This window comes from Bubalus kerabau, chromosome 15 (genome assembly GCF_029407905.1).
Source record: "Bubalus kerabau isolate K-KA32 ecotype Philippines breed swamp buffalo chromosome 15, PCC_UOA_SB_1v2, whole genome shotgun sequence".
Classification (NCBI taxonomy): Eukaryota; Metazoa; Chordata; class Mammalia; order Artiodactyla; family Bovidae; genus Bubalus; species Bubalus kerabau.
This window is the reverse complement of record NC_073638.1, coordinates 2,037,759-2,052,398: the sequence shown is the minus strand read 5'-3', so window position 1 is coordinate 2,052,398 and position 14,640 is coordinate 2,037,759. Positions and strand designations below refer to the sequence as shown.

Sequence of the window (14,640 nt, the reverse complement as noted above, 5' to 3'; positions counted from 1 at the left end):
GTCAAAGGAATTCTCAAGAGTCTTCTCCAACACCACAGTTCAAAAGCATCAGTTCTTCAGAGTTCAGCTTTCTTTATACTCCAACCCTCACATCCATACACAACTACTGAAAAACCGTAGCTTTGACTACATGGACCTCTGTTGGCAAAGTAATGTCTCTACTTTTTAACATGCTGTCTAGGTTGGTCATAGCTTTTCTTTCAAGGGGCAAGCATCTTTTCATTTCATCACTGGCTGCAGTCACCATCTGCAGTTGATTTTGGAGTCACCCAAAATAAATTCTCTCAGTTTCTATTGTTTCTCCATCTTTTTGCCATGAAGTGATGGACCGGATGCCATGATCTTTGTTTTTTGAATATTGAGTTTAAAGCTAGATTTTCACTCTCCTCTTTCACATTCATCAAGAGGCTCTTTAGTTCTTCTTCACTTTCTGCCATAAGGGTGGTGTCATTTGCATGTCTGAGGTTATAGATATTTCTCCCAGCAATCTTGATTCCAACTTGTCCTTCATCCAGTCCAGCATTTCTCATTATGTACTCTGTATATAAGTTAAATAAGCAGGGTGACAATATACAGCCTTGATGTACTCCTTTCCCAATTTTGAACCCGCCTGTTGTTCCATGTCCAGTTCTAACTGTTGCTTCTTGACCTGCATACAAATTTCTCAAGAAGCAGGTAAGGTGGTCTGGTATTCCAATCTATTGAAGAATTTTCCACAGTTTGTTCTGGAAACTGTTTGTTCCACAGTTCCACAATTCCTGTGCTTAAAAACTAAAACCTACTTAGTCATCAAAGTAACCTTCCATGAAAACTGCTTTCCAGTCTATAGCCTATTGATCTTCTATATGAAATTAGTTTAAAATATAAAAGAAAAAATATTGCCTATACTCAAATAGACACAGCTAAAGTTAACTGAGTCACCTACTATTCTTCAGATTATATCTAAAAGAAGCTTATAATCAGATGTGGTCATCTTTTTTCCTTTACCTTCAGCATTAACAACAGAATGGAATCAGAGAAATGTAAACTATTATTTATCAGTCAGGCTTTACATCACATGATTCTTCTGAAGGCTGCAGCTTCGCCTGTATGTATTGTACCTGTGGGAAAACTCTATCCAAAAAAAAAAAAAAACTTGGCAGGTACTCTATTTCACGAACCCCTAAAATAAAATAATAATGTTACCAATTAGCAATTAATGCAATAGTTGAATCACTGTAGCTTTTGGAAAATTGAAATTATTTGCCTATCTCTGGGTCTGCCCTATCATCTTCTTTATGAACAAATGTTCAACTGACATTTAACTAGCTAGAGATTGATAGTGTTTTTCCAGTTTCAAAATCATATATTTGATTTCTGGTGTCTAATTTTCTTCCCAGTAAATTGAGAATATTACTGATGAACTGTCAAATCAGCTAGCATATAATTGACATGAAATAAATATTTATTGACTTAATTAATTAACAATAGCCATTATTTACTAAATTCAAACCAGATGTGCTAGCTGTATTAGCATCATCATTCTCATTTTGCATGTGGGAAACCTAAGGCTAGAAAGTTGCAGAAATGGGAGTCAGAGCCTGGATTGCTTTCTACAGTATCTCCCTGCCTCTCCTAGGAATATTATGATAAATATCAAAATTGAAAACACATGAAAAGTGAAAGTGAAAGTCACTCAGTCGTGCCCGACTCTTTGCAACCCCCTGGAATGTATAGTTCACGGAATTCTCCAGGTCAGAATACTGGAATGGGTAGCCATTCCCTTCTCCAGGGGATCTTCCCAACCCAGGGATCGAACCCAGGTCTCCCACATTGCAGGCGGATTCTTTACCAGCTGAGCCACAAGGGAAGCCCTATATCTTCAAGGGAAAACACATATTTGTGTAAAAATATGTGTATACCTGTGGTGGATTCATGTTGATATATGGCAAAACCAATACAATATTTTAAAGTTAAAAAAATAAAATAAAGGAAAAAATTTTTAAAAGAACTTAAAAATGAAAAAAAATACACAAGAGCATAATTTTTAAAAGGCAAAGTTGAGAGTCTTTTGGTTCTAATATGTATTTGCTGGGAGATCTTGAATAGTTTTGCTTTAACCCACTGACATGTGGCTTCCTTATTTGTAAGATAGGATATATCTCATAAGTTTGTTGTGAGAATTAGATTGATAATCAGTGGAATGCGCTTACCACAATGCCTGATACATAATCAGCCCAGCATTAATATTAACTATGAATACACACTCTGGGTCTTTCATTGTCCCTTAGTTGCCAGTAGCCAGACAGTAACAGGTATATATTGGCTAGTAAGAAATTCCTCTTTGTTAGTAAAATAAAAAAACAGAGAAGTTTCCAAAATCATGGCTGAGACACATGCAACAGGATAGGTAACACTAGGTCTTCCTCTTCTCCTTGATTCCTACTATAACTGTAGGGTCACTGCTGTATAATTTATGTTGACCAAAAAAAGGAAAAAGATAAACTTTTTCTCAAGATTACTGAATCAAATTCACATTTAAAAAAAGATTTCCTAAATACCTAAAGGGGACAAACAGGAAAGCAAGTGCAGATGCTTCAAACTCTGTGGGTGTGTGGTTTACTTTTGCCTGAGTTAATATCTTTGGTTATAATAATTCACTTTTGTAATATACTTTTTGTATTTTTCCTATAATTGTGTGTTTACAAAATTGGGTGTGTGTTGTTGTAAGTTACCTCAAATTTCTAATGGAAAAATAGAGCCAGGTATGGAATACATATATAAAAGATAGAGAGAGAGAGAAATGAGTGATAAACAGATAGATGATAGAAAGATATAGCTAGAAAATAAATAACTTTTTTCCAGAATTTGTTTAACTTAGTTAACTTCCTCTGAACCAAATGAGGCGACACCTTCCTGTCCACCTGCCTCACTCCACCTGCTGGGACTTGTATTTTTCCCTACCACACATAAATGGCTTATTGCTCTCTTATCCACTGCCATTTCCCAGAACTATGAGGACTGTAGTGACTGATATAATCAAAGCTTTCACCCTCTTTGTCTCAAAACACTATCTCTATCTTCTTTTAAACCATTTTGTAACTAAGCTGAACCTCCGTGAAGTGATACACATCACAGACTCAGAGTACCATAAAATCTTAATATAAGACACATTTTCACATAAGACACGGATCTGCTTAGGTGTCTTATATTTGATGCATTTCATTCATCTCCTGAATCCTCCTCCATGCTTCATAAAAGGCACTCAGAGGCATTTCAGAAATACTGATACCTGTTAAATTCAGTTGAACTAAACTAGAAACATTTATATCCTTTCCTCATGTGTTATATTTTTTAATTGAAATATACTTGATTTGTAATGCGTTAGTTTCAGATGTAGAGAAAAGTTATTCACAACCTACCTGACTTCAGGCTCTACTACAAAGCCACAGTTATCAAGACAGTATGGTACTGGCACAAAGACAGAAATATAGATCAATGGAACAAAATAGAAAGCCCAGAGATAAATCCACGCACATATGGACACCTTATCTTCGACAAAGGAGGCAAGAATATACAATGGATTAAAGACAATCTCTTTAACAAGTGGTGCTGGGAACTCTGGTCAACCACTTGTAAAAGAATGAAACTAGAACACTTTCTAACACCATACACAAAAATAAACTCAAAATGGATTAAAGATCTAAACGTAAGACCAGAAACTATAAAACTCCTAGAGGAGAACATAGGCAAAACACTCTCTGACATACATCACAGCAGGATCCTCTATGACCCACCTCCCAGAATATTGGAAATAAAAGCAAAAATAAACAAATGGGACCTAATTAACCTTAAAAGCTTCTGCACATCAAAGGAAACTATTAGCAAGGTGAAAAGACAGCCTTCAGAATGGGAGAAGATAATAGCAAATGAAGCAACTGACAAACAACTAATCTCGAGAATATACAAGCAACTCCTACAGCTCAACTCCAGAAAAATAAATGACCCAATCAAAAAATGGGCCAAAGAACTAAATAGACATTTCTCCAAAGAAGACATAAAGATGGCTAACAAACACATGAAAAGATGCTCAACATCACTCATTATCAGAGAAATGCAAATCAAAACCACTATGAGGTACCATCTCACACCAGTCAGAATGGCTGCAATCCAAAAGTCTACAAGTAATAAATGCTGGAGAGGGTGTGGAGAAAAGGGAACCCTCTTACACTGTTGGTGGGAATGCAAACTAGTACAGCCACTATGGAGAACAGTGTGGAGATTCCTTAAAAAACTGGAAATAGACATGCCTTATGATCCAGCAATCCCACTGCTGGGCATACACACTGAGAAAACCAGAAGGGAAAGAGACACGAGTACCCCAATGTTCATCGCAGCACTGTTTATAATAGCCAGGACATGGAAGCAACCTAGATGTCCATCAGCAGATGAATGGATAAGCAAGCTGTGGTACATATACACAATGGAGTATTATTCAGCCATTAAAAAGAATACATTTGAATCAGTTCTAATGAGGTGGATGAAATTGGAGCCTATTATACAGAGTGAAGTAAGCCAGAAAGAAAAACACCAATACAGTATACTAACGCATATATATGGAATTTAGAAAGATGGTAACAATAACCCTGTGTACGAGACAGCAAAAGAGACACTGATGTATAGAACAGTCTTATGGACTCTGTGGGAGAGGGAGAGGGTGGGAAGATTTGGGAGAATGGAATTGAAACATGTAAATATCATGTATGAAATGAGTTGCCAGTCCAGGTTCGATGCACGATACTGGATGCTTGGGGCTGGTGCACTGGGACGACCCAGAGGGATGGAATGGGGAGGGAGGAGGGAGGAGGGTTCAGGATGGGGAACACATGTATACCTGTGGCGGATTCATTTTGATATTTGGCAAATCTAATACAGTTATGTAAAGTTTAAAAATAAAATAAAATTAAAAAAAAAAAAAAAAAAAAAAAGAAAAGTTATTCAGTTACACACATACTCATGTGTGTGTGTATATGTATTTATATATATATATATATTCTTTTTCAGATTATTTTCCATTATAGATTATTAAAAAATATTGAATGTAGTTCCCTATTATATATGCTCAGTTCAGTTCAGTTCAGTCGCTCAGTCGTGTCCGACTCTGCAACCCCATGAATTGCAGCACACCAGGCTTCCCTGTCCATCACCAACTCCCGGAGTTCACTCAGACTCACGTCCATCAAGTCAATGATGCCATCCAGCCATCTCATCCTCTGTCGTCTCCTTCTCCTCCTGCCCCCAATCCCTCCCAGCATCAGAGTCTTTTCCAATGAGTCAACTCTTCGCATGAGGTGGCCAAAGTACTGGAGTTTCAGCTTCAGCATCATTCCTTCCAAAGAAATCCCAGGGCTGATCTCCTTCATAATGGACTGGTTGGATCTCCTTGCAGTCCAAGGGACTCTCAAGCATCTTCTCCAACACCACAGTTCAAAAGCTTCAATTCTTCGGCGCTGCCGGGAGAAATATCAATAACCTCAGATATGCAGATGACACCACCCTTATGGCAGAAAGTGAAGAGGAACTCAAAAGCCTCTTGATGAAAGTGAAAGTGGAGAGTGAAAAAGTTGGCTTAAAGCTCAACATTCAGAAAATGAAGATCATGGCATCCGGTCCCATCACTTCATGGGAACTAGATGGGGAAACAGTGGAAACAGTGAATGACTTTATTTTGGGGGGCTCCAAAATCACTGCAGATGGTGACTGCAGCCATGAAATTAAAAGATGCTTACTCCTTGGAAGGAAAGTTATGTCCAACCTAGATAGCATATTGAAAAGCAGAGACATTACTTTGCCAACAAAGGTCCATCTAGTCAAGGCTATGGTTTTTCCAGTGGTTATGTATGGATGTGAGAGTTGGACTGTGAAGAAGGCTGAGTGCCAAAGAATTGATGCTTTTGAACTGTGTTGTTGGAGAAGACTCTTGAGAGTCTGTTGGACTGCAAGAAGATCCAACCAATCCATTCTGAAGAAGATCAGCCCTGGGATTCCTTTGCATATTGTTTATCTATTTTGTATGTAGTAGTATTTGTTAATCCCAAATCCTTAATTTATCCTTCCCACCTCTCCTCCTTTAGTAAACAGAAATTTGCTTCCTGTGTCTGTTAAGTCTGTTTTGTAAATGAATTAATTTGTATTATTTTATTCTAATTCCACATACAAGTGATATCATATGATATTTGTCCTTCTCTGTCTGACAATTCATTTAGTATCATAATCTCTAGGCCCATCCATGTTGCTTCATGCATTCATTATATTATGGTTGAGCAATATTTCATAATGTGTATATGCCATATCTTCTTTATTCACTCATTTGTTGATGAACATTTAGGTTGTTTCCATGTCTTGGCTATTTTAAATAGTGCTACTATGAACACTGGTATGCAGATGTCTTTTCAAATTAGAATTTTCTCCAGATACATGCCCAAGAGTAGAACTGCTGAATCATATGGCAACTCTATTTTTAGTTTTTTAAGGAACTGCCATACTGTTCTCGGTAGTGGTTATATCAATTTACATTCCCATCAAACAGTGTCAGAGGGCTCCCTTTCCTCCACATCCTTACCAGCATTTATTATTTGTAGACTTTTTGAAGATGTCTATTTTGACTTGTGTGAGGTGATCCCTCATTGTGATTTTGATTTGCATTTCTCTAATGATAAGCAATGTTGAGCATTTTTCATGTGCTTTTTGACCATCTGAATATCTTCTTTGGAAAAATGTCACTATAATTCTTCTGCCCATTTTTTTTTTTGATTGGGTTGTTTGTCTTTATGATATTAAGCTGTATGAGCACTTGTATTAAGTCCTTCTCAGTCACATCATTTGCAAATATTTTCTTCCACCCTGTAGGTTGACTTTTAATTTTGTTCATGATTTCCTTTGCTGCTCAAAAGTTTTTAAATTTGATTAGTTCCAATTTGTTTATTTTTGCTTTTATTTTTTTGGCTTTGGGAGGTTGACCAAGGGAATAGTGCTCAATTTATATCAGAGATGGTTTTGCCTATATTTTCTTCTGGGAGTTATATGGCATCAGGTCTTGTATTTAAATCTTTAAGCCATTCTGAGTTTATATTTATGTATGGTGTGAGGGCGTGTTCTTATATCATTGATTTATATGCAGCTGTCCAGCTTTCCCAAACCACTTGCTGAAGAGATTGACTTCCTTTTCTCCATTATGTAGTCTTGCCTCCCTCATTGAAGATTAACTGACTGTAGGTTGTATTGGGTTTTTCCTGGGTTCTGTATTCTGTTCCATTAACTCATATATCTGTTTTTGTGCCAAGATCATGCTGTTTTGATTACTGTAGCTTTATATTACTGTCTGAAGTATGAGACAGTTAGGCCTCCACCATTGTTCTTTTTCTTCAAGATTGCTTTTTAATTCTGGGTCTTTTATGGCTCCATATAAATTTTAGGATTATTCATTCTAGTTCTGTGAAAAATGTCATAGTTATTTGATAAGGATCTCATTAAATCTGTATATTACTTTAAGTAGTTGGCCATTTTAATAATATTAACTCTTCCAATCTAAGAGCATGGGTTATTTTTCTATTTCTTTGAATCATCTTCAGTTTCCTTTATCATTGTTTTATACAATGTTTTATACAATTATATATCAATGTTTAGCATTTAAGTCTTTCACCTCTGTGGTGAAGTTTATGCCTAGGTAGTTTAAGTTTTTTTGATGTATCTAATAATTGTTTTACATTCACTTTCTGATATGTATTATTAGTGTTAAAAATGCAGATTTCTGTATGTTAATCTTGTATCCTATTACCATGCTAAATTTTTTTTTATCAGTTCTAGTAGTTTTTCTGTGGAATCTTTAGAGTTTTCTATATATAATATCATGTCATCTGCAGATAATGACAACTTTACATTTTCCCTATCAATTTGAATAAAATTTTGTTTCTTTTTCTTGTCTAATTGCTGTGGCTAGGACTTTCAATAGTATGTTGAATAGAAGAGGTGACAGTGGGCATCTTTGTTTTATTCCAAATTTTAGCAAGAAGGCTTTCAGCTTTTCACCATTGAATATTATGTTGACTGTGGGTTTGTCACAAATAGCTTTTATTATGTTGATATATGTTTCCATTATATCCACTTTGATGGGAATATTTATCATGAGTGGATGGTGAATTTTGTCAAATGTTTTTTTTCTATATCTGTTGAGATGATCACGTGATTTTTGTCTTTTTTGGTGTTGATGTGGTGTCATGCATTAGATTTTGAATGACAGAGTTTAACAGCTAAATTGACATAATTGTTTTTATGTCAACATTGACATAATCTTCCAGTTGTTTAAAGCCACCACTTTTAAATAATATTGGTTATCAATTCATGTTAACATTGAGGAGCCAAAATGTTAGCTATTAACTCCAATAATTAACTAAGCTTAATAAACTGTCATACTGATTTTTATAGGGATTCAAGGATATTTCTCTTGAGAGATTTATACACGGTGGAGCCAATGTTACAGGATTCCAGTTGGTAGATTTTAACACACCTATGGTGACCAAATTAATGGATCGCTGGAAGAAACTAGATCAGAGAGAATATCCAGGATCTGAGACACCTCCAAAGGTATTTGTTTGTTTTTATCTTATGTATTTTTAGTACTTTATAAAATTTAAGGTAGAAAGTTCATTATACAGTTCTCCTAGTAATATTTTGTCAGGCACAGTGTGGCATGGGGCAGAAATATTTTGTCACTATTTGTCACACAAATCAATATTTTCTAAATTTTTATATTTTATGGAGGAGATGTTAGCCATTTGCTCAACTAGTTTATTATTATTATTAATTTGCAATATGAATGTCCCTGAATAAATTATATACTTTTAAAATTATTTCAAATGTGAATAACCACTAGTAACTATTCCACTCAGAAAACAACTATATTTGCAAAATTATTGACAGTAAGTAAGGAAAGTGGTTAAAAAAAATGTAAAATATATAGCTTCTGCAAAATTCCTCTTTCAAATTAACAGTAAAATGTCAGATTGTTTAATTTTATCTGACAGACATTGCAGAAGTATGTTATTGATATTTGCAAAGGGAGTTGGTAAATTTCTGATCATAAGCACATTTTTTTCTCTCCTGAAAAGCTAAATTCCTTCAATATCATGTAGGTAATGGCATAATGTTTCTTAAACTCTAACTTAGTGGTTTTGAACTTCTCCATAATAATATATTTAGTCAGTAATGCCATCTGACTCAATCAATGGGCATGAGTTTGAGTAAACTCCAGGAGTTGGTGATGGACAGGGAGGCCTGGTGTGCTGCAGTCCATGGGATTGTAAAGAGTCGGACATGACTGAGCGACTGAACTGAACTGAACTGATAATAAGACATCATCATTTAAACAACTTTTACTAATCTCTCATTGACAGTGTATGCAGGTAAAAAGTTTCAAACATAATTTGAAAATTCAAGCCTAGAAAACTATAATCTACGGTAGAGAATCTCAGTTCTTGCAGCTTTGTCAATTTCCTCTGTGTAGTATAGCACTTTAGCTAGTCATACCATTTTCATTACTTTCAAAAGAAAGCATTTAATGAGTATCCACTGTGTGTCAAGCACTATAGTCCAACCTCTGATTTTACAAATTTCTAAATGCAAGATATTAAATGGTATGTTAACTGATTGTCCTTGAGTCAAGGACCAGATTTGAGAAATGTTTGCCCAGGAACAAGTTGTGAACTCCTTGAGCTTCAGACAAGTGCATTGTCCACTATATTGCACCACTTTGCAAGCTTCAGTTCAGTTCAGTTACTCAGTCGTATCCGACTCTTTGCGACCCCATGAATCGCAGCACGCCAGGCCTCCCTGTCCATCACCAACTCCCGGAGTTCACTCAGACTCACGTGCATTGAGTCAGTGATGTCATCCAGCCATCTCATCCTCTGTCCTCCCCTTCTCCTCCTGCCCCCAATCCCTCCCAGGATCAGAGTCTTTTCCAGTGAGTCAACTCTTCGCATGAGGTGGCCAAAGTACTGGAGTTTCAGCTTCAGCATCATTCCTTCCAAAGAAATCCCAGGGCTGATCTCCTTCATAATGGACTGGTTGGATCTCCTTGCAGTCCAAGGGACTCTCAAGAGTCTTCTCCAACACCACAGTTCAAAAGGATCAATTCTTCGGTGCTCAGCCTTCTTCACAGTCCAACTCTCACATCCATACATGACCACAGGAAAAACCATAGCCTTGACTAGACGGACCTTTGTTGGCAAAGTAATGTCTCTGCTTTTCAATATGCTATCTAGGTTGGTCATAACTTTCCTTCCAAGGAGTAAGCGTCTTTTAATTTCATGGCTGCAGTCATCATCTGCAGTGATTCTGCGGCCCCCCCCAAAATAAAGTCATTCACTGTTTCCACTGTTTCCCCATCTATTTCCCATGAAGTAATGGGACCAGATGCCATGATCTTCATTTTCTGAATGTTGAGCTTTAAGCCAACTTCTTCACTCTCCACTTTCACTTTCATCAAGAGGCTTTTTAGTTCCTCTTCATTTTCTGCCATAAGGGTGATGTCATCTGCATATGCAAGGTTATTGATATTTCTCCCGGCAATCTTGATTGCAGCTTGTGTTTCTTCCAGTCCAGCATTTCTCATGATGCACTCTGCATATAAGTTAAATAAGCAGGGTGACAATATACAGCCTTGACGTACTCCTTTTCATATTTGGAACCAGTCTATGGAAGCATATTAAAAAGCAAAAATACCTTCAAGATAAAAAGAAAGTTAAGAAGTCTTTCAGTCTGCTTTTCCTTCAAGCTGGCTTAGAGGAAAATTATCCAAAATGCTCAATTATTTCAAATATTAACACACAAGGAAAAACAAGCATCAAGCTTCCTTCCAAACTCATCTGAATAATTTCCTTTACAGCATGTTCTTCTCATTCTTCATCAGTGTATGTAGAGACAATCTTGCCCTTCTCTTTCTTCCTCACATATTTTTCAGCTATTTTTTTCATCTCAGCATTTCTTCTGTAAACCATCTCTTCAAGTCCTTGTTATCCTTAGAGTTTTAGTATCTATAATGGGCTTCAAACTTCTTGGCAGTGTGTTGTAGTTCCTTGTAACTGTTTTGTTTTGTTTTGTTTCCAGTGATAATATGTAATAATATTTGTCCACTGTGGTCCTTCTGTCCAGATACACTGGTGTGGTTATTCCTTCCCTCTCTTGCCTTTAGCCTATTACAAGGTGTACTATTTGATAATCTCCAACCAGACTTATCTATGTCATAGCTTTGGGCACTTTGTTTTATCTTTCACAGCTCTCTTAGTATGCTAGGTATCCAGTGACCATTTAATAAATACATGTAGTCAGTTCTTATTATTTATGGTAGTTACATTCTATAGAGCTGCCATGAACACTGAATGAGAGACTATTGAGCCCTTACTTCTAGGGAAGATTACAAAGTTAGGTACAACAGTTTTGTCAACCAATCAACACTTACACTTTGTTATATGTGTGTTTCTGTTTAAACATACGTTATTTAAGATATTGTCGATCAATTAATATTAATTGAATTCACAGTCAGTAGCACCATAACTCAAGCCTGAACAAACCTAATCGAACATATATTTTTTTTCTATAAAGCACATCACAGCCTTCTTTCACTCAGGAACACTAGACAGGACTTTAACACTACACCTTTGGGACATCTGTGTAGGCTTCCCATGTGGCACTAGTGGTGAAGAACCTTCCTGCCCATGCAGGAGACATTAGACACATGAGTTTGATCCCTGGGTCAGAAAGATTCCCGGTAGGAGGAAATGGCCACCCACTCCAGCATTCTCGCCTAGAGAATCCCATGGTCAGAGGAGCCTAGTGGGCTACAGTTTATGGGGTTGCAAAGAGTAGCACAGGACTGAAGTGACTTCACACACATGTAGTTGTCACTGTTCCTAGCCAGTGTCTAGCACACTTTTCAAAGAACTCTCAGATATAATATGAAATTTTATCCTCACAACTACTCAGAAAATAGTAATTATTTTATTTTATTCTTTTTTGTGCTTTGTAACTGGAAAACATACTACACATTTCCTTAAAAGTATGAATAGAATTAGAATTCATGTAGTTCTTTCTTCTCAAAACCTAGACCCCTGTTACTGCACTACGATTCCACCAAACTATACCTTTTTATATATAATCTTTGATAAACAGAATTCATCCCATCATTCTAATCACTGCCTAAAGCAATAAATAGCTCTAGGTCAACACTTAGTTTCAGTTAGTGTTAGTTGCTCAGTCATGTCCAACTCTTTGCCATCCCATGGACTGTAGCCCACCAGACTCCTCAGCCCATGGAATTCTCCAGGCAAGAACACTGGAGTGGATTGCCATTTCCTTCTCCAGGAGATCTTCCCAACCCAGGGATCGAACCCAGATCTCCCTCATTTTAGGCGGATTCTTTACCATCTGAGCTACCAGGGAAGTGCCGCCTTACCTCCAAAACGAAGAGTATGTTTAATAAGAATTTCTAGATGCCATCTAGAAATTTATGGGCACATGTGCCCATAAATATGATTTCTTGGACTTTAGCACAATAGGACATATATAAAATAATGAAATCCGTTTCAAAATAAAACCAATTTTAACTACTGCTTCTTTCCATTTATCAGCTCTATGAGCTGTCAAAAGGTTTTGCCATTGGCTAAATATCCACTTTGCTCTGCTCCAGTCTGTACAATATCTGTTCTCTTTTGTAGTTCACTTGTTTCATAAAAATGAATGGACTTTTTAAACACAGCAAGTGCTTTTGCTTTTTTGGTGTCATATCTTCTCAGCTTTTTTCTCCCATTTAGAAAAGCAACAATAGCTTTCTTTTTTTTCTCTCTTGATCCTAAAATGCTAGCACTGCTTTTTTTTTTTTTCTTTATTCATCAATGCTTGTTTTTATTTTCTTGCCATCCAGAAAGATGATTTGATGGCTTTCTCTACCCAAAAGTATGTTGGTCCAGGCAGGGGAGGAGGTATGCCCATTTTGGGTTAAGTTTCTTAATTTTCATCAACCATACCACTCCAATTATGAGTGTGTATGCTTATATTTAAGTCCATTTTTTTCATATCCTTGAAGAATATATAACAAGACTTATAATTTATATGTCACATATAAATCTTTCTAATGAAGCTTTAATTAAATTCTTTGCCATTGAAAAGTTCTTTGTTAGAGTTTGTATTCTTTATCTTATCCATATCTCAGTCCTTCCCTGGAAAACTGATTGCTATACTTAATAGTCATATTGCCTAAGTTTACTTTCTACAATTTAAATTTCTAATGATTTTTCTTAATTTATAAGCAGCAAATCAAGATCATCTCCCAATGTTCCATGTCACAAAACTACCCTTAGTATAAGCTCAGAATGCATTAATCATATAGAATTGTGCATATATGAAATTCTTGAAAGAAAAAATGTAGTTTTTCATCATGATCAGTGGTTGATGCTCTGCCACACTTCAAGAAAATTGTACCATATTTTTCATATGATTAGGAATTCTGTAAACAGATTTTACAAGTATTCCCTGTTCTCTTAATTTTCAGATTAAACAAACCACATTTCCTTCTCAGTTTTTCTTCATTTTCTCTGTTAACCTTAATAATCTTTTCCTGAGATTATTTCTCTTTTCTCAAAGAGAAGCACAGGAGATCATCAGAAAACAGATGATCTATATTTCATTTCTCCACTTTGATCCTAAGCTACAATAGAAACTTAGAGAAATGATCTAACCTTCCTAAGCACACTCTGCAGGCATGGGCATAGAGTACTCACGTTTATTTAGCAACGTGTATATACATTTGGTAAATAAGTAGATGCCACTTCTGGTACCCTATATTTAAAGTAACAATAAGCATTCCCACTCATTCTTCTGAAAAACTAGACAGAGATATACACTTTAAGTCAATAAGCATTTATGAAATCTAAAGAAAACCTAATGGACATTGAGAGAAGGAAAGACTGGGATATCCCAGCCCTCCTGAGGCTCACCCACAGCAAGAGACTGCAAGGTAGATTGTGGAAATACTGCATTTAGCCCTTTTAAAAAATACATTAGCTGTTTCTACTTGGACACAGCAGAAAGACCTCACCTAGAGGGCTTGATTCTCCCAACTGATGGAAAACTGTGCAATAGAATTTGTATTTTACAGAGTGTATTTTCTCCTTTTTAAAATCATAGTGGTAAGAAATGATACACAGTCTTTGTAATAAGGCAAAAGCAGAAATGTCTGTAGCTAGAGTAAATTAATTAAAGTTAAATTAAAGTAATTTAATTTAAGGGGAAGTTAAATTAAGGGCAGTAATTTATCTGCTTTTCAGACAGCATAGTACTTTATGTCATAAACCCACATCAGTCCGTCAGTTCAGTCGCTCAGTCATGTCTGACTCTTTGTGATCCCATGAATTGCAGCATGCCAGGCCTCCCTGTCCATCACCAACTCCGGGAGTTCACTCAAACTCATGTCCATCAAGTCGGGGATGCCATCCAGCCATCTCATCCTCTGTCATCCCCTTTTCCTTCTGCCCCCGACCCCTCCCAACATCAGGGTATTTTCCAATGAGTCAACTCTTCGCATGAGGTGGTCAAAGTACTGGAGTT

At 36.4% G+C, this 14,640-nt stretch overlaps 1 protein-coding gene across 3 annotated transcripts in view; it reads left to right on the top strand.

The window, feature by feature from the left end:
* GRIA4 (glutamate ionotropic receptor AMPA type subunit 4) overlaps positions 1-14,640 on the top strand; it is a 678,251-nt gene that overhangs the window by 575,980 nt on the left and 87,631 nt on the right. For all 3 annotated transcript variants that reach the window (XM_055547461.1, XM_055547460.1, XM_055547462.1), the window contains exon 6: positions 8,464-8,622. In XM_055547461.1, coding sequence (XP_055403436.1) covers positions 8,464-8,622 — 159 coding nt within the window. The remainder of the gene's footprint in view (positions 1-8,463; positions 8,623-14,640) is intronic.